At 46.6% G+C, this 23440-nt stretch overlaps 1 protein-coding gene across 1 annotated transcript in view; it reads left to right on the top strand.

The window, feature by feature from the left end:
• The window catches only part of LOC147120554 (von Willebrand factor D and EGF domain-containing protein), a 403257-nt gene that overhangs the window by 149723 nt on the left and 230094 nt on the right, over window positions 1-23440 (top strand). The window contains exons 7-8 of the mRNA XM_085986654.1: window positions 589-733; window positions 22677-22894. Of these exons, the coding sequence (XP_085842780.1) occupies window positions 589-733; window positions 22677-22894 (363 nt within the window). The remainder of the gene's footprint in view (window positions 1-588; window positions 734-22676; window positions 22895-23440) is intronic.

Below are 23440 nucleotides of genomic sequence, written 5' to 3'. Positions count from 1 at the left end.
ATCAACCCCACCTCCTGTCTTCTCAGTAAATCCGTCAACGTTCTCACTTCAGAAAAATATTGAACTGTCCCATTTATAGGAGCCTACGTTTATAAATAGGGACATACAATGCAAAAGCAAAGAGGGTATCCTAAACCTCAACAAATTAAGCTACAGTTTGAATATTGAGTTCACTTTTGGTCACCTTACTTTAGGAAGGATGTCAGGGCCGTGGTAAGGGTATAGAAGAGATTCACTAAGATAATATCGTGCATGAGAGGCTTTAGTTACGAGAAGAAATTGGACTCTTTTCATTAGAACAATGAAGGTTAAGAAGAGATCTAATGGAGGTACTCAAATTTATAAGAGGTTTTGATAAAGTAAATCAGGAAAAACTTTACACTGGTTGGTGAGTTGGTAACTAGAATGCATAAGATCATCACCAAAGGAACGAAGGGACGGGGAGGAGAATTTTATGAACTGGGAAATAATTAACTGGGAAGTCATTACTGGGGACTTTTATAACTGCAATGATTTATAATATTTAAGATGAACCATTTTTCTCTAGATGCCAAAGGTTGCCTCTTGAAATCTCTTTCTTTCAAACAGTTTGAGCCAGAGTTTTTGCAAATCGCAGAAGATGGAAAGGAGCATTCTTTGTTGATCGAAAGCACTATCCCTATCTCTTGTCTGGAAGATAGTCAGAATCTAAACAATTGTAAAATTACCTTGCAGTTAACCACCAATGACTCAGGTAAGACTTAAGCTTGTGAATGAATCTCACAGATTGTATATTTGTATATCATGTGCTGTAAACAGTGGTTAAGCAACTAATGAAACACGGCTTCTAATTTAAAATAAACCCACAAAGAAACAAGGCTGTGTACCCAAAATTTACAGTCAAAAAATAAATTGTTTTATATTAAGTCTTCTCATCAAGCAAGGCACTCTCGCACGTAATACTTCATTTGTTCTTTCACTCTGATGTCACCTAGCTTTACCTGGCCCTCGGCAGAAATGGTTCACTCATTCCCTTTGATAATAAACTAAAATAAGTTATCTGAAAATGAAAAACAAGATACAACCAGAATATTTTGAGCAGATTTTCAGTATCCATGAGGTATGCAATTTAAGCATTGTATTAAATGCTTTTACATCTGTGCGTCACCACTTAAGATTTTTAAAGCTCCTTTGCTTACTCTGAAGACGTTGTGAAAAGATTTGCAATGGATTTACTGACTTGCATGTGAAAACCCATTTTTTAAAATCTGATACAGACGTTGAGCCATTACTTTAGGATTAATGTATCTAAAGGCTGTATGAAAATAATGTAATACTTAGCAGCATGCATCGTCCATCTCTCTGATAACAGAGAATGAACTGCAACGTTATCTGCTCTGGTCTGGAAATAATGGCATGCAATTGAATAACATGTTCATAGGAAATCTCTTGGATCTGTTGGTTTGAAATAAACAGGCTAACCCATTTGCTAAAATAATGGAAAGTGGAATTTCATATGAACACGTGAAACATTCATAAGTGATGATTGCACAGGATAATTTCCAGGCTCTGTCCTTTAGGGACCTTGTGCAATGCAGCATTGTTTGAACAAGACAGTGAGCAAGTAATCTGTTCACATCCCCCAGCCAGTGCCTTACTGAATCAGTCCACTCATCCCCGATTCCTTTAATCTGGTATAATGGTTTTTGTTGTTCACTTTCTCCCTACGGCTATAGGTTATGTGCAGAACTACTTATGACAATGAGTAATAGAGCTCTGCTTGCCCTTTTCTGATTTATAATTATGCCACAAAAAAAATCTTAAATAAAGCAAAGCTAGGCCTTTGAAATGTCACACTTGTGCAAAGAATACTTTTTAACTCACTTAGCAATTTAGACATGGATATTGGAATTAGCTTGTCCAGGTCTAAGATTTTTCACAATGAAATGATAATTGTTTTGATATATTAATTTATACCAGATGACGGTAAATAGTTTGACTTTTACTAAAGCCAGTAAAGTTTTGTGTTCTAAAAGCCAAAGCTCACAGTGGTATTTCTCAAGAGTATTTACATATCAGTTCTCATTTACAAGCAAGAAGCATTGACAGCTGAAATCACCCAGTGCACAGCACCACTCAATTTGTAGCAGAAAATAAACACAAGCATTATGTCCTAAAAGACAGAAAATATCATTTACTTAAAGGGGCGCCTTACAAGTAGGCTCATTCAGTGTCTCAGCCAGAAATAGCAAACTCGAGTCATTCCTGTTCCTGTGCTATCCTGTGAACCACCACAGCCAATTCTGGTTTTTTCAAAACCAAAATAAAAATAAGTTGCTAGGGTTAAAAAGCATGTTTTGCAATCATATCTGTGACATCTAATGCTCTTAATTTAAATACAAAGTAGAGCAGAGTAAAATTTGAAATACATTAGTAACACTGCATTACTATTGCCAACTCCAGCTGAATAAGCATCTAATCTGAGCATGGAATCCCAATGAATCGAACCATATCCAATTCAATCCCACTGTGTAGAAGTCCAAACCAATCATAGAAATTAAATTTAAATTTTTTATCAGAGGCGAAACTGATTTCAATTTCTACTTTTAGTGCCCGGAACATTAAGTATAATAAATGATCTGTCAAGTTTTTTGTGTTTTGAATGTCCAAACACTTGTGCAAAATAATTTTGAGAAGTGGGTCTGTTAATGTTTAGATTGAATTGCTGAATGGATGATTAACTGGGCTATGATACAAAGATTTAGCCGCAGTTTATCCAAACCTGGATCCACAAATACTTGTCCAAGCATAAAATGTCTTGGCAATCAATGCTGCTGGCCGACCTCCCGACCAGAACGGCCGGGAAGCCAGCAGGAAGTGGTGGAAAGTTGGGTGCCCCAGAGGCCACCTGTTGAGCCCAAAGGAAGCACAGGGACGGGGGTTCTGAGGTGGTCGGCAGTTTGGGAAATGGGGAGGGACTGTGGGCAGACCTAAACTTCAATTTGGGGATCTGGAGGAGCACTCTAGCTCCTCCTAGCCCCCAAAATAAAAGTTTTCAATAGCTGGACTACAGAGACTGGAACAAATTCCCTGCATAAATGCAGGGAACAGCGCACATAGATTGCTCTACTGAGACCTGGACTCCAGCAAAAGTTAAAGAAAGAAAGAACTTGCATTTACATAGAGCTTTTCATGACCTAAGGACGTCCCAAAGAGCTTTACTGCCAATGAATTACTTTTGAAGTGCAGTCACTGTTGTAATGTAGGAAATGCGGCAGCCAACTTGCACACAGAAATTGCACAAATTGGAGAGATGTATGAGAATCATAAAGTGATAGAATAGTACAGCACAGAAGGAGCCTATTCGGCCCATCGAGTCTACGCCGGCTCTTTCGAAGAGCAATCGAGTTCATCCCACTCCCTGGTATGATAGCAAAATACTGCAGATGCTGGAAATCCGAAATAACAACAGAAAATGCTGGAAAAACTCAGCAGGTCAGGCAACATCCGTGGAGAGAAATTTGAGTTGACGTTTCGGGTCGAAACCCTTTTTCAAAACTGGAAAGGAAATAAAATAGATCGAAGGCAGGGCTGCGATCGAACAAAAGAAGTAAAAGAGACATTAAAAAGTATTCAAAACCAGACGAGATGGTAATAGGCCAGTGGAGACAAAAGACAGCTGAGATTAGGTGTGAAGTGTACTGGCAGGATAAGAGAAAGCTGCCAGGTAGGAGAGAGGAAAAAAAAGGAAAGTGGGGGGAGGGAAAGGAGGACCCAAAACAAAGGGGTGGAAAAAAATATAAGTAAAAAAGTAATAGGGGCCGAGGTTATGATCTGAAATTGTTGAACTCGATATTGAGTCCGGAAGGCTGCAAAGTGCCAAATCGGAAGATGAGGTGCTGTTCCTCGAGTTTACGTTGAGCTTCCGTGGAACAGTGCAAGAGGCCAAGGACGGTGAGGTCCGAGTGGGAATGGAGCGGTGAATTAAAATGACAGGGGACCGGAAGCTCGGGGTCACCCTTACGGACTGAACGGAGGTGTTCTGCAAAGTGGTCACCCAATCTGCGTTTGGTCTCCCCAATGTAGAGGAGACCGCATTGTGAGCAACAAATACAGTATACTAGATTGCAAGAAGTACAAGTAAATCGTTGTTTCACCTGGAAGGGGTGTTTGGGGCCCTGGACAGTGGGAAGGGGGGAGGTATAGGGGCAGGTGTTACATCTGCGCTTGCACGGTAAGGTGCCAGGCGAAGGGGAAGGGCTGTTGGGGGTGATAGAGGAGTGGACTAGGGTGTCTCGGAGGGAGCGGTCCCTACGGAATGCTGAAAGGGGAGGGGAGGGGAAGATGCGTTTGGTGGTGGGATCACTTTGGAGGTAGCAGAAATGGCGGAGGATGAGCTGTTGAATATGTAGGCTGGTGGGGTGAAAGGTGAGGACAAGGGGAACCCTATCGTGGTTCCGGGAGGGAGGGGCAGGGGTGAAGGCAGAAGTGCGGGAGATAGAACGGACACGGTCGAGGGCCGTGTCAACCACGGTAGAGGGGAATCCTCGGTTGCAGAAAAAGGAAGACATGTCAGAAGCACTGGTGTGGAAGGTGGCATCGTCGGAGCAGATACGGCGGAGACGGAGAAACTGGGAGAATTGAATAGAGTCCTTACAGGAGGCGGGGTGGGAGGAAGTGTAGTCCAGGTAGCTGTGGGAGTCAGTGGGCTTGTAGTGAATATTGGTTGATAACCTATCCCCAGAGATGGAGATGGAGAAGTCGAGGAAGGGAAGGGAACGAAGGCGGCGGAAAAAGAGCTCAACATCGTGCCGAGCTCGAAATTCATTAAGGTGGGGCCAACGCCCCTCCGGAACCTTCTTCCCCTTCACTTTCCTCTGACCCCACTTCTCCCAATCTCACCCCCTGCCGCATTTTCACTATCCCCTCTGACCTTCCACTCTCTGACCCTGAACGATCAGTCCTCAGCAAAGGCCTGAGCTTCATCCCCTTACGCCCCCACCTCAATGAATTTCGAGCTCGGCACGATGTTGAGCTCTTTTTCCGCTGCCTTCGTCTCCGTGCCCACTTCTTTGACCAGGAGTCTTCCCCCCGCACGACTGACCCTTTCTCCCGCTTGCAGAATTCCCGTTCTAACTGGACCCCTCCCCCTGGCCTCTTACCCTCTCTAGATCTTTTCATCGCTAACTGCTGCCGTGACATCGGCCGTCTCCATTTCTCTGCTCCCCTCACTCACTCCAACCTACTTCCCTCTGAACTTGCAGCACTCCATTCTCTTAGATCCAACCCTGACATTGTCATTAAACCCGCTGAAAAGGGTGGTGCTGTTGTTGTTTGGCGAACTGACCTCTACCTAGCGGAAGCTGAACGCCAACTCTCCGACACCTCCTCCTACCTCCACCTGGACCATGACCCCACTACCGAACATCAAACCACCGTTTCCAAGACTGTCACTGACCTCATCTCCTCTGGAGATCATCCCCCCACTGCCACCAACCTCATAGTTCCCCAACCCCGCACAGCCTGCTTCTACCTCCTTCCCAAGATCCACAAACAGGACTGCCCTGGTAGACCCATCGTTTCAGCTTGTTCTTGCCCCACGGAACTTATCTCTTCCTATCTCGACTCTATCTTTTCTCCCCTTGTCCACTCTCTTCCCACCTACATCCGCGACTCTTCGGACGTCCTCCGCCACTTTAACAGTTTCCAGTTTCCTGGCCCCAACCGCTTTCTTTTCACCATGGACGTACAATCCCTCTACACCTCCATCCCCCACCAGGATGGCCTGAGGGCGCTCCGCTTCTTCCTTGAACAGAGGCCCGTCCAGTCCCCATCCACCACCACCCTCCTCCGCCTGGCTGAACTTGTTCTCACATTGAAAAACTTCTCCTTTAACTCCACTCATTTCCTCCAAATCAAAGGTGTTGCTATGGGTACCCGCATGGGTCCTAGCTATGCCTGCCTTTTCGTGGGATATGTGGAACAATCTTTGCACCAGTCCTACTCAGGTCCCCTCCCTCACCTCTTTTTCCGATACATTGATGACTGTATCGGTGCCGTTTCCTGCTCTCGCCCCGAACTAGACAATTTCATTCACTTTGCCTCCAATTTCCACCCTTCCCTCACCTTCACATGGTCCATCTCTGACTCTTCCCTTAAAAACCAGAGCGTGTCAGGAAGGGACAGAATGTATAATGATAAAGGTAAAGTAGTAAAAGGGGTAAAAGCAGGAATAAATTGTCAGAAAAAATATTTGAAAGTTCTTTATCTGAATGCACGCAGCATTCGTAACAAAATTGACGAGTTGACGGTACAAATAACTACACATGGGTATGATCTGGTGGCCATTACGGAAACATGGATGCAAGATGATCATGACTGGGAACTAAACATACAAGGGTATTTGACAATTAGGAAGGACAGACAGGAAGGAAAGGGAGGTGGGGTTGCTATGTTAATCAAGGATGGAATCACTGCAATAGTCAGAAATGATATTGGGTCAAAGGATCAGGATAGTGAAATAGTTTGGGTGGAGATAAGGAATAAGAAGGGGAAAATGTCACTAGTGGGTGTAGTCTATAGGCCTCCTAACAGTTGCAACTCTGTTGGTCGGAGTATAAATCAGGAAATAGTTGGGGCTTGTAATAAGGGAAAAGCTATAATCATGGGGGATTTTAACTTTCATATTGACTGGACTAATCAAATTGGGCATGGCAGCCTTGAGGAAGAGTTCATAGAGTGTGTTAGGGACGGGTTCCTTGAGCAGTATGTAACTGAACCAACCAGGGGGCAGGCAATCTTAGATCTGGTCCTGTGTAATGAAACAGGATTAATAAAAAATGTCCTAGTAAAGGATCCCCTTGGAATGAGTGACCATAATATGGTTGAATTCCAAATTCAGTTTGAGGGTGAGAGAGTTGGCTCTCAAACCAGCATACTGAGCTTAAATAAAGGAGACTATGAAGGTATGAGAGTAGAATTGACTAAAGTGGACTGGGAAAACAGATTAAAGTGTAAGACGGTACAAGAGCAGTGGTCTACATTCAAGGAGATATTTCACATCTTTCAAGATAAATATATTCCACTGAGGAAAAAGGGGAGTAAAAGAAAAGACAGCCATCTGTGGCTTAGTAAAGTAATAAAGGATAGTATCCGACTGAAAACAAAGGCATATAAAGTAGCCAAATCTAGTGGGAGGATAGAAGATTGGGAAGCATTTAAAAGCCAGCAAACAATAACTAAAAGATTAATTAAGAAAGGGAAGATAGATTATGAAAGTAAACTAGCAAAAAATATAAAAACAGATAGCAAGAGTTTCGACAGCTATATAAAAAGAAAAAGGGTGGCTAAAGTGAACGTTGGTCCCTTAGAGGATGGGACCGGGAAACTAGTGGTGGGGAACATGGAGATGGCAAAGACGCTGAACAAATATTTTGTATCAGTCTTCACAGTAGAGGACACTAAAAATATCCCAACACTGGACAAACAGGGGGCAATGGGGGGGAGGAGCTAAAGACGATTAAAATCACTAAGGAGATGGTACTCAGTAAAATAATGGGACTTAAGGCGGATAAATCCCCCGGACCTGATGGCCTACATCCTAGGGTCTTGAGAGAAGTGGCGGTAGGGATTGTGGATGCATTGGTGATTATTTTCCAGAACTCCCTGGACTCAGGAAAGGTCCCGGCAGATTGGAAAACTGCTAATGTATCACAGAATCACAGAAACCCCACAGTGCAGATAGAGGCCATTTCGGCCCATCGAGCCTGCACCGACACATATCCCACCCGATCCCCGTAACCCCATGTATTTAATCCCCCTAACACTAAGGGTCAATTTATCACAGCCAATCAACCTAACCCGCACATCTTTGGACTGTGGGAGGAAACCGGAGCACCCGGAGGAAACCCACGCAAACACGGGGAGAATGTGCAAACTCCACACAGACAGTCACCCGAGGCCGGATTCGAACCCGGGTCCCTGGTGCTGTGAGGCAACAGTGCTAACCACTATGCCACCATGCTGCCATGTAACACCCTTATTTAAGAAGAGAAGTAGACAAAAAGCTGGAATCTATAGACCAGTTAGCCTAACATCTGTGGTTGGCAAAATGTTGGAGTCCATTATTAAGGAAACAGTAACAGAGCATTTGGATAAACATAATTTAATAGGACAGAGTCAGCATGGTTTTATGAAGGGGAAGTCATGTTTGACAAATTTGCTCGAATTCTTTGAAGGTGTAACATACAAGGTGGATAAAGGGGAACCAGTGGATGTAGTGTATTTGGACTTCCAAAAGGCATTTGACAAGGTTCCACACAAAAGATTACTGATCAAGATAAGAAATCACGGGATTGGGGGTAATATACTGGCATGCGTGGAAGATTGGCTATCTAACAGAAAACAAAGAGTTGGGATAAATGGTTCATTCTCGGGCTGGCAATCAGTAACTAGTGGTGTTCCGCAGGGGTCAGTGCTGGGACCCCAACTCTTTACAATCTATATGAACGATTTGGAGGAAGGGACCGAGTGCAACATATCCAAGTTTGCCGATGGTACAAAGATGGGAGGGAAAGCAATGAGTGAGGAGGACATAAAAAACCTGCAAAAGGACATAGACAGGCTAAGTGAGTGGGCAGAGATTTGGCAGATGCAATATAAATGTTGGAAAGTGTGAGGTTATGCACTTTGGCAGAAAAAATCAAAGTGCAAGTTATCTAAATGGAGAGAAACTGCAAAGGGATCTGGGGGTCCTGGTGCATGAAACACAAAAAGTTAGTATGCAGGTGCAGCAGGTGATCAGGAAGGCCAATGGAATCTTGGCTTTTATTGCAAGGGGGATGGAGTATAAAAACAGGGAAGTCTTGCTGCAGTTATACAGGGTATTGGTGAGGCCACACCTGGAATACTGCGTGCAGTTTTGGTTTCCATATTTAAGAAAAGATATACTTGCTCTCGAGGTGGTTCAGAGAAGGTTCACTCGGTTGATTCCGGAGATGAGGGGGTTGACGTATGAGGAAAGGTTGAGTAGGTTGGGACTCTACTCATTGGCGTTCAGAAGAATGAGAAACGATCTTATTGAAACATATAAGATTGTGAGGGGGCTTGATCAGGTGGATGCGGGGAGGATGTTTCCACTGATGGGTGAGACTAGAACTAGGGGGCATAATCTAAGAATAAGGGGCTGCCCTTTCAAAACTGAGATGAGGAGAAACTTCTTCACTCAGAGGGTAGTAAATCTATGGAATTTGCTACCCCAGAGAGCTGTGGAAGCTGCAATATTAAATAAATTTAAAATGGAGATAGACAATTTCCTAGCAGATAAGGGAATTAGGGGTTACGGGGAGAGGGCAGGGAAGTGGACGTGAGTCTAGATTCGGATCAGCCATGATCCTATTGAATGGCAGAGCAGGTCCGAGGGGCCGTATGGCCTACTCCTGCTCCTACTTCTTATGTTCTTATGTTCCTCGACTTCTCCGTCTCCATCTCTGGGGATAGGTTATCGACCAATATTCACTACAAGCCCACTGACTCCCACAGCTACCTGGACTACACTTCCTCCCACCCCGCCTCCTGTAAGGACTCTATTCCATTCTCCCAGTTTCTCCGTCTCCGCCGTATCTGTTCCGACGATGCCACCTTCCACACCAGTGCTTCCGACATGTCTTCCTTTTTCTGCAACCGAGGATTCCCCTCTACCGTGGTTGACACGGCCCTCGACCGTGTCCGTTCTATCTCCCGCACTTCTGCCCTCACCCCTGCCCCTCCCTCCCGGAACCACGATAGGGTTCCCCTTGTCCTCACCTTTCACCCCACCAGCCTCCACATTCAACGGATCATCCTCTGCTATTTCCGCTACCTCCAAAGTGATCCCACCACCAAACGCATCTTCCCCTCCCCTCCCCTTTCAGCATTCCGTAGGGACCGCTCCCTCCGAGACACCCTAGTCCACTCCTCTATCACCCCCAACAGCCCTTCCCCTTCGCCTGGCACCTTCCCGTGCAAGCGCAGGAGATGTAACAGCTGCCCCTATACCCCCCCCCTTCCCACTGTCCAGGGCCCCAAACACCCCTTCCAGGTGAAACAGCAATTTACTTGTACTTCTTGCAATCTAGTATACTGTATTCGCTGCTCACGATGCGGTCTCCTCTACATTGGGGAGACCAAACGCAGATTGGGTGACTGCTTTGCGGAACACCTCCGTTCAGTCCGTAAGGGTGACCCCGAGCTTCCGGTCACCTGTCATTTTAATTCAGCGCTCCATTCCCACTGGACCTCACCGTCCTTGGCCTCTTGCACTGTTCCACGGAAGCTCAACGTAAACTCGAGGAACAGCACCTCATCTTCCGATTAGGCACTTTGCAGCCTTCCGGACTCAATATCGAGTTCAACAATTACAGATCATAACCTCGGCCCCTATTACTTTTTTACTTATATTTTTTTCCACCCCTTTGTTTTGGGTCCTCCTTTCCCCCCACCCCCCTTTCATTTTTTTCTCTCTCCCACCTGGCAGCTGTCTCTTATCCTGCCAGTACACTTCACACCTAATCTCAGCTGTCTTTTGTCTCCACTGGCCTATTACCATCTCTTCTGGTTTTGAATACCTTTTAATGTCTCTTTTACTTCTTTTGTTTGATCGCAGCCCTGCCTTCGATCTATTTTATTTCCTTTCCAGTTTTGAAAAAGGGTTTCGACCCGAAACGTCAACTCAAATTTCTCTCCACAGATGTTGCCTGACCTGCTGAGTTTTTCCAGCATTTTCTGTAGTCCCACTCCCTGGTTCTTTGCCCATAACCCTGCAACTTGTTTTTTCTCCTCATGTATTTATCCAATGGCTGGGGGCTACTATTGAATCTGTATCCACCACTCTATCAGGCAGTGCATTCCAAATCCTAACCACTTGTTACCTAAAAATGTTTCTCCTCATGTCGCCTCTGATTTTTTTGCCAATCACCTTAAATCTGTGCCCTCTCGTTATCGACCCTTCTGCCATTGGAAATAGTTTTTCTTTATTTACTCTATCTAACTCCTTCATGATTTTGAACACCTTTATCAAATCTGCTCTTAGCTTCCTCTGCTCTAAGGAGAACAACCCCAGCTTCTCTAGTCTATCCATACAACTGTATTGCATATAGATTGGGCTAACCAAATTAGAAACAATACTGTGGAGGAGGAATTTCTGGAGTGTATACGGGATGGTTTCCTGGACCAAGACATCGAGGAACTAACTAGAAATCAGGCCATCTTAGACTGGGTATTTTGTAATGAGAAAGGAATAATTAGCAATCTTGTTGTGCGAGGCCCCTTGGGGCGGAGTGATCATAATATGATAGAATTCTTCATTAAGATGGAGAGTGAAATATTTGACTCAGAGACTAGGGTCCTGAATTTAAATAAAGGTATGAGACGTGAGTTGGGTAGGATTGATTGGGGACTGTTACTCAAAGGGTTGATGGTGGATATGCAATGGCAAACATTTAAAGATTGCATGGATGAACTACAAAATTTGTTCATCCGAGTTTGGCATAAAAATAAAACAAAAAAGGTGAATCAACCGTGGCTAACAAGGGAAATTAGGGATATTATAAGATCCAAGGAGAGGACAAATAAATTGGCCAGAAAAAAGCAGCAAACCTGAGGATTGGGAGCAGTTTAGGATTCAACAAAGGCGGACAAAGGGATTAATTAAGAGGGGGAAAATAGAGTATGAGAGTAAGCTTGCAGGGAACATCAAAACTGACTGTAAAAGCTTCTATAGATATGTGAAGAGAAAAAGATTGGTGAAGTCAAGCGTAGGTCCCTTGCAGTCAGAATCAGGAGAATTTATAATGGGGAACAAAGAAATGGCAGCCCAATTAAATACATACTTTACATAAGAACATAAGAAATAGGAGCAGGAGTAGGCCAATCGGCCCCTCGAGCCTGCTCCGCCATTCAATAAGATCATGGCTGATCTGATCCTAACCGCCAATCCACTATAACAGAACCATCTCCTGAATCTAACAGAATTAGACACACGAAATAGGAGCAGGATCAGGCTACACGGCCCCTGGGCCCGCTCCGCTACCCACAGGGCCATGACCGATCCGAACCTAGTCTCCTGTCCAAATTCCTGCCCGCTCCCCGTAACCCTTAATTCCCTTTACTTCTAGGAAACTGTCTATTTCTGTTTTAAATTTATGTAATGATGTAGCTTCTACAGCTTTTTGGGGCAGCATATTCCATGGACCTACCACCCTCTGAGTGAAGTAGTTCCTCCTCATCTCAGTTTTGAAAGAGCAGCCCCTTATTCTAAGACTATGCCCCCTAGTTCTAGTTTCACCCATCATCGGGAACATCCTCCCCGCATCCACCCGATCCAACCCCTTCACAATCTTATATGTTTCAATAAGATCGCCTCTCATTCTTCTGAACTCCAATGAGTAGAGTCCCAATCTACTCAACCTCTCCTCATATGTCCATCCCCTCATCCCCGGGATTAACCGAGTGAACCTTCTTTGTACTGACTCGAGAGCAATTATGTCCTTTCTTAAGTATGGACACCAAAACTGTACGCAGTATTCCAGGTGCGGTCTCACCAATACCTTGTACAACTGAAGCAATACCTCCCTATTTTTATATTCTATCCCCCTAGCAATGAAAGCCAACATTCCATTGGCCTTCTTAATCACTTGCTGCACCTGCATACTAACCTTTTGAGTTTCGTGCACCAGGACCCCCAGATCCCTTTGTACTTCAGTACTTTCCAGTTTCTTGCCATTAAGATAATAACTTGCTCTACGATTTTTCCTGCCAAAGTGCATAACCTCACACTTTCCAGTATTGTATTCCATCTGCCAAATCTCTGCCCACTTACTTAGCCTGTCTATGTCACCTTGCAGGTTTTTTATGTCCTCCTCACTCTTTGGTTCTGTCTTCACAAAGGAGGACACAAATAACCTCCCAGAGATGTCGGGGAACATAGGGTCTAATGAGAGGGTGGAACTGAAAGAAATCAGTATTTGTAGGGAAATGGTGTTAGGGAAATTGACGGGATTGAAGGCCGATAAATCCCCAGGGCCTGATAATCTACATCCTAGGGTACTTAAGGAAGTGGCCCTAGAAATAGTAGATGCATTGCTGGTCGTTTTCCAAAATTCTATAGACTCTGGAACAGTTCCCATGGATTAGAGGGTAGCTAATGTTACTCCACTATTCAAAAAAGGTGGTAGAGAGAAACAGGGAATTATAGACTGGTAAGCCTGATATCGGTAGTGGGGAAAATGCTAGTCCATTATAAAAGATGTAATAGCAGAGCACTTGGAAAACAGTGACAGGATCGGACAAAGTCAACATGGATTTACAAAAGGTCAATTGTACTTGACTAATCTACTGGAATTTTTTGAGGATGTAACTGGTAAAATAGGTAAGGGAGAACTAGTGGATGTGGTGTATTTGGACTTTCAGAAGGCTTTCGATAAGGTCCCGCATAAGAGATTAGCGTGTAAAGTTAAGGCACATGGGATTGGGGGCAAGGTACTGACTTGGATAGAGAACTGGTTGGCAGACAGGCAGCAAAGAGTTGGAATAAACGGATCTTTTTCCAAGTGGCAGGCAGTGACTAGTGGGGTACCGCAGGGATCGGTCCTAGGACCCCAGCTAATCACAATATATATTAATGATCTAAATGAGGGAACTAGATGTAATATCTCCAAGTTTGCAGGCGACACAAAGCTGGGTGGGCGTGTGTGCTTTGAGCAGGATGTCGAGAAACTCCAGTATGATTTGGACAGGTTAGGTTATTGGGCAGATGCATGGCAGATGCAGTATAATGTGGATAAATGCGAGGTTATCCACTTTGGTGTCAAAAACAGGAAGGCAGATTATTATCTGAACGGCAATAGATTGGGAGAAGGGGAAGTGCAACTAGACCTGGGTGACCTTGTGCACCAGTCGCTGAAGGTAAGCATGCAGGTACAGCAGGTGGTTAAGAAGGCAATTGGTATGTTGGCCTTCGTAGCGAGAGGGTTCGAGTACAGGAACAAGGATGCCTTGCTGCAATTGTACAGGGCCTTGGTGAGACCACATCTTGAGTATTGTGTGCAGTTTTGGTCGTCTAATCTGAGGAAGGATGTTCTTGCCATGGAGGGAGTGCAGCGAAGATTCACCAGACTGGTACCTGAGATGGCAGGAATGATGTATGAGGAGAGATTGGGTCAATTGGGCTTATACTCTCTGGAGTTTAGAAGAATCAGAGGGGATCTCATTGAAACTTATAAAATTCTAACAGGACTAGACAGACTAGATACAGGAAGGATGTTCCCAATGGCTGGGAGTCCAGAACCAGGGGGTCACAGTCTAAGGATAAGGGGTAAACCATTTAGGACAGAGATGAGAAGGAATTTCTTCACCCAGAGAGTCGTGAACCTGTGGAATTCTCTACCACAGAAGGCAGTTGAGGCCAATTCATTAAATATATTCAAGAAGGAGTTAGGTATATTTCTTAGGGCTAAAGGGATCAATGGATATGGGGAGAAGGCAGGCACAGGGTACTGAACTTGGATGGTCAGCCATGATCTCATTGAATGGCGGAGCAGACTCGAGGGGCCGAATGGCCTACTCCTGCTCCTATCTTCTATGTTTCTATGTTTCCCTCTCCCCTGGAACCATTCTAGTAAATCTCTCCTGTACCCTCTCCAATGCCTTCACACTTCCTAAAATGTGATGCCCAGAATTGGACACATTACTCCAGCTGGGGCCGAACTAGTGTTTTCTATAGATTTAGCATTATTTCCTGGCTTTTGCATTCTATGGGCTGGATTTTCATTGAGGAGGCGGGACTACAACTTTTGGGGTTGTAGTCCCGCCTCCATCGAGTTGTAGCCAACCCACACAATTTTGACTTGATTGAACTTTTTGAGCCCACCCAGCGGGCTCAGCAGGCCAATTAAGGGCCACCCGGCAACAGGTGACGTCACAGTTTGACATTTCATCTGTCAAGACCTTTTGACAGATGAAATATCAGCATTTCACAGCTGTTTTAAGCTGTCAAACACTGACAATCTGTACTGCACGTTAATTCCTTCCTCTCAGGATGATTTGGAGACCTCTCCAGAACAGAAAGGTGAATGCTGCAATTTTTGACAGATCGCGGCCATTCTGCTTTCTGTGCCGGTGAGATGAGGGACTCCCGAAACCTGAAGGAAGGAAGGCTGTAAAGGTAAGTAAAACTTTCTTTAAACACTTTAAACACACCAAACACACTTACCTCTGCACTCATGCACCCATCACTCACCTGAACACTGACATCTCGACCCCTCCAAGCCCTTCAGCCCGACGGCCCGCCTCGCTTGCTTGGCGTGGTTTGGAGCCATCGGGAATCCCACACTTCAGCGATAAAAGTAGGGATTAGGCTAAAAACTGCCTGTTAACTACCTGTTAACAGGCAGTTAATTGCCACTAATTCCCTTCCCGCCTCGGGGAGGCGGATCCCAATGTGGGCCGGGTACCCGCCTCCTTTGAAACTGGCATGGAGGCGGGTTGGTGGCGGGATGGGTTCGTGCCCCCCCAATTTCGGGATTTAAACCCCCCACACGCCTCCAATCCCACCTCCACGGCCCAATGAAAATCCTGCCCTATGTCTCTATTTATAAAACCCGGGATCCCATATGCTTTTTTAACTGCTTTGTTAACCTGTTCTGCCACCTTCAAAGATTTGTGCACATACACCCCCACGTCTCTCTGTTCTTGCACCCCCTTTAAAATTGTACCATTTACTGAGTATGGTCTTTCCTCATTCTTCCTATCAAAATGTATCACCTCACACTTTTTTGCGTTGAATTTCATTTGCCGTGTGTCCGCCCATTCCACCAGCCTGTCTATGTCTTCTTGAAGTTTATTACTATCTTCCTCACTGTTTACTACGCTTCCAAGTTTCGGGTCATCTGCAATTTTCAAAATTGTGCCCTGTACCCACAAGTCCAATCATTAATGTATGTCAGAAACAGCAGTGGTCCTAGTACTGAACCTTGGGGAACACCACTGAATATCTCCCTCCAGCCTGAAAAACAGCCTTTCACCACAACTCTCTGTTTTCTATCCCATAATTTTATGAGTTCCAAATTACTCATAAAGAGAATGTGATAGTAGAAATGGCTATAGTGAAAGAAGGGCCCAGAAATTCGGTTTGGGGGCTTCCCGCGGGTGCAAGCCCCCGACCTGCACTTGCCTAGCGTGCCGGCTGTTGAGCTGTGGGCCTGCGTGGGATTCCAATCCTGGGCCTCCTCCAACTGCCAGCCGCAGTGCTTGCATATCCCAGGGGCGCAGTTAGTTCGATGCGTCCCCTGGGGTCACGTCGGCCGTGGAGAGCCAATGGTAGCAGGGAATGCTTCATTCATAAGTTTGACAGGAAGAGCTGTCAAACCTATAAATACTATAAGCCCCAAAACATCACTAAAACTTAAATTTTTTTTTTTTTTAAATCACATTTTTAAAATAACTATAAACTACATGAAATAACTATTTTAAACAATAATTTAAATTTTTGAAAAACTTAATTACATTTTCTAACGGGGCTAAAAATAAACTTACCTTTCTTTAAAGTATTTAAAAATAATGGCCTAGAAATTCAGTTGGGCGCGCCAGCCGTTAGCGCCTTAGGGGGAGTAGATCTCGAGCGCTAGGCGCTTATCGCCCGATCGCAGCGCGATCTGCGCCTCTCCCCAACTTCAGGACACATTTAGCGCCGGCGCAAAGTCTTAGCGCGCGCCCTGCTGCGCGCGCAGATCATGACGTCATTTAATAGTGCAACGCCCTTTGTGCGCCCCAAACCGGAACTTCACTCGCGCCGGCCCATTGTGCGCCGGGCGTCCCGAGCGACTGTGAAGTGGAACGGTACACAGGCCAGCCGGGCCGGGGGGAGCGCTAATTAAAGGGCACTTACCCAGCAGTATAAAGGCCAGCCATTTTGCAGCATTCACTCTTGTGCAACGGTTTTTTGGACAGAGACCAAGGAGGAGAGTTTGCTGGTTTGGATCAACACTTGGACAGGTATTTTTGGCTCAGGCCAGAGCTTACCAATTATCTTTGCCTTCATTCAGAGCTCAGTGTTTGCCAGCATATAATGGGGGCTGCATTGGGTGGCAACGCTGAATTTCAGCCTTATGCCAGAAGGGCTTGCAGACGCCGTGAGAGAGTGGCAGCCCTGGCTAGACGCAGAGGGGGCAACAGGCGTCGCCAACTGAGGCCTTACCCACGCAGGGTATACCGCCAGCAGACCTCATATCTGACCATGTCTGCCGCGATGTGTGTTAGGAGGCTGCGATTCCGAAGGGAGGTGGTTGCAGACATCTGCCGGCTGCTTCAGAGAGATCTGCAGCCACAGCTGATGCGCAGGACGTCTCTGTCGGTGGCAGTGAAGGTGACGGTGGCTCTCAACTTCTATGCCTCCGGCTCCTTCCAATCCGCTACTGGGGACATCGCTAACATCTCCCAGTGTGCCGTGCATTGCTGCATCCGCCAGGTGACCAAAGCCCTTTTCAGAAGGAGACATCAATTCATCTCCTTCCCCATGACCCTGGACAAGCAGCAGCAGCGTGCAGTGGGGTTTGCAAGAATAGCGGGCTTCCCCATGGTGCAGGGCACCATTAACTGCACGCATGTGGCTTTGCGGGCACCTCTTGAGCATGCCGAGGAGTACCGCAACCGGAAGGGCTACCATTCCCTCAATGTACAGCTGATGTGTGACCACAGGCAGCGCATCCTAGCTGTCAATGCCCGCTTTCCAGGCAGCAGCCACGATGCCTTTATCCTGCGACAGACAACTGTGGCTGACATGTTCCAGGCACAGCCTCCCCCAAGAGGATGGCTTATCGGGGACAAAGGCTATCCTTTGTGTACCTGGCTCATGACCCCGCTCCGCGCGCCCACGACCCCTGCTGAAGAGGCATACAACGAGAGCCATCAAGCGACGAGGAACCTCATAGAACAAACAATCGGCGTGCTCAAGCAACGGTTCCGCTGTCTCGACCGCTCCGGGGGAGCCCTCCAGTATTCGCAGGATCGAGTCTCCCAATTCGTCGTCGTTTGCTGCATGCTGCACAACCTGGCTATCCGCAGGACTCAGGCACTGCCACCTCACGTTGGACCACCACCTCAGGAGGAGGAGCAGGAGGAGCATGAGGACGACGAGGACGAGGAGTACCAGCCCAGGAGGGATGCACAAGGTCCAAGGGCCGCCCGTCGTCGGCTTATTGAATGTCACTTCTAGGCCCCCTGTCAGGGAATGGCTTGTGCCAATGATAGAACATGATTGCAGCCGCTCCGCAAGCCCTCAGCCGGTTAAGGCAACAAACACTTCAAAGATCAAACATGGACAATGTGAATAAATAATATGCTTTATTGTACAAACTCTGGGCCCTTCCCACATGAAAACCAAAAACAGATGAAACCCCCAAAAAACACTCAAACACATTACTCGCTCCCACAACCTGGGGAGGATTAACAAAATAGGGCAACTAAAATGGCCGTCATTCTCGGCCTTCGTCCAAAACAAACATCACATCATCGGCCTTCAAAAAACAAACATCCAATTCTCGGCCTCAAGAAACAAACACAAATGGCCACACATTCGACTATTTGGCCCGCTAGAGCGATGCCTTGGCCATCTTTGGGTGGCCCCTGCCCGCCCTGCTGCTCCGCCTCAAAGTAAGGCCATTGGCTGCTGCAAGGCTGGGGGCAGGCTCCTGAGGGGCACATGTCGTGATGGCAGATGCCCTTGGGGGTCGGCCTAGTCGAGGTCTGGCCGTCGAGCGGGCGGCTGTTGATTGCTGCATCTGTGGCTGGCCAGCATCAGTCGCTGCAGCAGCTCCTGGCAGCTCCACTGGGGGAGTGGCAGTGGCGGCTGGAGGAATGGCGGCAAGCTGACAGATGGCAGGCGCTCGCTGGTCGCCTGAGACACTGGCACTCGCCCGGGCCAGCACTGCAGCATGCGCACCAATCTGCCGAGGGACAGACCGATGTGCTGCTGCAGCGCGCCGGGTGCCCTGGCGATGCCTGGCTGACACAGCAAGTGTGGCAGCAGTGAGTGCCCGTGTTGACCTGTTCACTGACCGCAGCAGAGCAGCCAGTGACTGGACGGCACCACTAATCACCTGGCCAGTCGCTGACAGATCTGCCCGGTATTCCGCCCGACTGGTGGCCTCTAAGGGCCCGAACTCGGCCACACTCCGAGAGAGGGGATCGATGGACTCAGGCAACCGTGCCACTGCCGCCATGAGCTCCGTGTGCCGGCGCTCCGAGTCCGCGGACAAGTCTTCGAGGCATTCCATCTCCTCGGCGAAGAGCATCTCCTGACTGGAGGCCGGACTCTCCCTCTGGGGAGAAGGCCGCCGAGCTGGCCGACCCTTCCTGCGTTGCTGGAGGCCGCTGGGCCCAGCAATTGGACTCCCCTCCGACGCATCCCCCCTCTGGGGAGAAGGCCGCCGAGCTTCCACCCCCCTCCTGCCTTTCTGCAGCACGCAGGTCCCAGGAGCTCCCCTCCCCTTCGACACTTTCGCCACGCTGCCCTCCAGGGAAGACGTGTCCCCTACATTGGCCTGGGTGGCCGCGGCTGAGGGTTCCCCTGATGGGCCGTCTTCCTCTTGCTCCTCCTCCTGCTCCTCCTCGGAGGGTCTGTCACTGGCAAGTTGAGGGACCTCCTCTTGAACATCTGAAAGCAGGAAGGCACAAGAGTAGCTTTAGAGTGAGGAGAGGGCGTCAGTGCGGGATGCATGAGTGGTGGCATTCAGCGCATTGGTCGGACAGTGGCAAAGGATGTAGATCTGATGCGCAAGTGGAACGAGAGAGGTGCAAAAGGTGATGTCCTTACCATTGCTGCCCAGAACAGGGTCGGCATCTCCACATGCAACGGGCCCAATCACCCGGCCACCCATGAGGCGTTCCACGCGATGTTGCAGGTCGGTGAGTGGCTGGATATGGGGTCGTCCTCCCCCGGTCGCAGTCCGGCTCTTGCGATTATTCGCCAGCTTGGCCTGCAAGAGAAAGGATGGCCTCTAAGTACAGTGTGTCGCCGTGATCTTGTGTGCACTGCCTCCCATGGTGGAATAGCCTGGCCACTGTGTCGCCATGATCTGGTGTGCACTGCCTCCCATGGTGGAATAGCCTGGCCAGTGTGTCGCCATGATCTGGTGTGCACTGCCTCCCGTGGTGGAATAGCCTGGCCAGTGTGTCGCCATGATCTGGTGTGCACTGCCTCCCATGGTGGAATAGCCTGGCCAGTGTGTCGCCATGATCTGGTGTGCAATGCCTCCCATGGTGGAATAGCTTGGCCAGTGTGTTCAGTGCAGAATGTGCAATTGATGCTCATGCCTGTGCCATAGCTGCTGGATGAAGGCTGGCCATTAGAGCTTTCAGGTCCCTTTGCCCATAATGTGAGGTGCACATGCAAGGATGAGGAGGTCATTGGAAAGGGTACTCACCCTGACAATGCGTGTGAGGTCATTTAACTTTTTGCGGCATTGGGCACCGGTCCTGGGGACGTCGCTGTTGGCTGACAGCTTGCTGGCGACATGCCTCCGGGCTCTCCTGTAGACGCGGACCGTCGCCTTCTTGCCATTGTCCGGGTACAAAACATGGCGCCTCTTCTCCACAGCAGCAAGCAGCACACTCAGATCATGCTCTGAGAAGCGCTGCGCACGGTCACGGGCCTTCTCCATGTCTTCAGGCGCTATTTGGGTCCAGCAGCAGTGTTCAGGCCTAGCTGGAGGGCTCCACTATCCAGGGCGTGGCAGCAGACACAGTCGACCCTTCCCCCTTAAGAGCTGGCCGGCGCCAGGGTGTCTGCTGTCAATCACGAGATGGCCGCACCTGCGCTGCGCCCGGCCTCGGCGCTATGGATCACCACCTCCGGCTTAGCGCCCAAAGAGAGGCGTCCACCTGCAGTTTTAGCGCTCGCCCGAACTAGTAGGGTGAAGCTAATGAATATCGGAGAAGTGACCTAGATTTGGCGGCGGCCGCAAACTTTAGCGGACGCCCCACTTTAGCGCCCCAAAAGTGGCGTCAATGAATTTCTAGGCCTATAGACCTGTGGAAAAAATGTTTTAATTTTATTTAATTCACCACTTACCTTGTTAAAAGCAGGCCTTGTGCCTGCTTTTTTAAAGTGTAACTGCTGGAGACTTACCCTCCCGGAAAAACCTGGAAAAAAAACGTAAATTCGATGCGCACGCGCTGCCTCTCCGGCGCACGTGTTCCACCTCTCAACCCCTTTCAGGGGAACGGAAGTGCCGGTTTCCAGCGCATGCGCGAAACCGGCACTTCCATTGGGCCTACACATGAGTACCCCGTGCGTACTCACCCGTGGAGACCCGAATTTCTGGGCCAAGGTCTTTTAGCAGCATTTTAAGGACTTTTTTTTAGTCAGTATGTTGTAAGCCCAACAAGGAAGGACGAGTACATTTGGTTTTGAATAAATAAGTGGAGCACATAGGCAACCTAAAACTGGGGAATGTTTGGGCAATATTATCTGCAACATAATTAGGTTCTCTGTAAAAATAGAGAAGAAAGAAGAAAGTCAAGGACAAGGGGATTTGGCTGGAAAACAAAACTTCCAACAAAATAACATGGAATGAAAAATTGGCAAATAAAAATGTAAATCAGAAATATTTGAAGATTTGGAAAGGATAGAAATCAGGTGGGACTTTGTTTAAAAAAGGGAGTCTATTGAAGGCTGAGATTCCATAGATAAATAGAGAGATAAGATCAAATCTTCAACTAAAAAAATAAGTAATGCTTACAGGGCAGGTAATAAAAATGAAAGTTGGGACAAATGTGTATATAGGAAAACTGTTCTATTGTACAATATTATGAAGGGTTATGATAGATAAATCATTGTAGATTAGGTCCATTGGTCAGTGAGACTGTAATGAGCACAAATTTAAGATAATCATAAAAAGAATTAAAGAGGAGGTTAGATAACAATTGCCTACACAGAAGATTGTTAGAATGGAATTCTCTGCCACAAACAGTTCTTGAAGCAAGGCCCAGAAGTACTTTTAGAAGGGAACTAATTGGCTTGAAACAGGGAAATATTAAAAGTTATGGGGAGCAAACAGGAGATTGGGATAAGACTTAGTGGCTCATGGATGAAAAGCCAGCACAGATTTGAGGGCCTAAATGGCCTGTTTCTGTGCAGTAGCTTGCTATGATTCCAGAAATAGTTTTCCCTTTAGAGGTTCTCCTTCTTTGAAATGTCAAACAATCTGCCCATGTGCTACTTCTACTCCAATAAGAGTTGAAGTGATGTACCTTTTCGTGATTATTACAGCACATATGAGACCTAAAATATATTAGATTTCAGGGAAAGTTACTGCTTTAGTAATCCCTCCCTTGTCAGAGCTAAACATCAGCCATTATTGTTATTGGCTGTTTATATGTTATTACATTCAGCCAAGATCTGTGTGCATATGAAGAGAAGGAGCAGTTACCAGAAACAATTTTTCATCAGAGATATCTCTGTTACTTCACAAAATTAGAATTTCATGTTTTTGTAAGAGGACATTTTGGAAAAATGCAGAATAAGCCTTTGCCATATCATGCTTCATATGTTAAAATTATGTGGATTAAATGTTCAATGCATCTTGCACATCTACCTGTGTGGAAAAAAAAACTCGCACCTGTTCAATATCTTTCAAAAATTCCATTTGCTGTTGTGTTTTCAGACAGTCTGGGTTCCACAATCCTAAACGTAGCACTCTCCTCGTGCCAGGTGGATTTAGTGCAGATGCCTTGTATGGGTGGCAGCTGTGCAAGAAGCACTCTGTCTGTGATGGCTGTGACAGACTTTGCCCGAGATGGAAATCGTGTCAGCAGTATTAGGATTGAGCCTGTTAAATCAAACAATCTCCTGTGGCGGGGTTACTCCCCGAAGGATATTAAGGTCAGTATCAAAAAAAAACTTTGTATTAGCTTCAACAGATCATTCTGAATTTTAATCTCAGAAGTCATGAACATAGTCATCAGATACCAACCCATGAAATTGTAAATCATGTACTGCCATTGAGATACATTGGCCCGTATTTTCCAGTGCCTATGGGTGTCACCCGTAGGGACATCAGAAATGCCGCTTTCAGGCATGCAAAGCATTTCTGATCTGTCAAGAAAGGCCTGCTTTTACCAGCATAAGAGTTTTAAAAAGTTTTTAAAAGTTCACTCAGTTATAATTTTAAAATACTTTTTTAAAAAAGGTAGGTTTATTTGTAGCCCCGTAAAAAACTTTAATTATTTTTTCAAAAATTAAATTTTTCTTTAAAATATTTAATTTAATGTAATTTTAACTCATTTTTAAAACGTGATGGTTTTTTAAAAAGGTATTTAATATTTTAGTGTCTTTTTTCAGTGATCCCCATTCATACTTTTGACAGGTCTATCTGTCAAAAGTATGAAGGAAAATTCCCTTCTTTCATTGGCTGGCCTGGCCCACGTG

The sequence above is a fragment of the Somniosus microcephalus genome, chromosome 4 (genome assembly GCF_052327205.1).
Source record: "Somniosus microcephalus isolate GS21.2 chromosome 4, FLI_Smic_1.0, whole genome shotgun sequence".
NCBI lineage: Eukaryota > Metazoa > Chordata > Chondrichthyes > Squaliformes > Somniosidae > Somniosus > Somniosus microcephalus.
The sequence above is the reverse complement of the archived record's forward strand: the minus strand, read 5'-3'. Positions and strand labels throughout refer to the sequence as shown.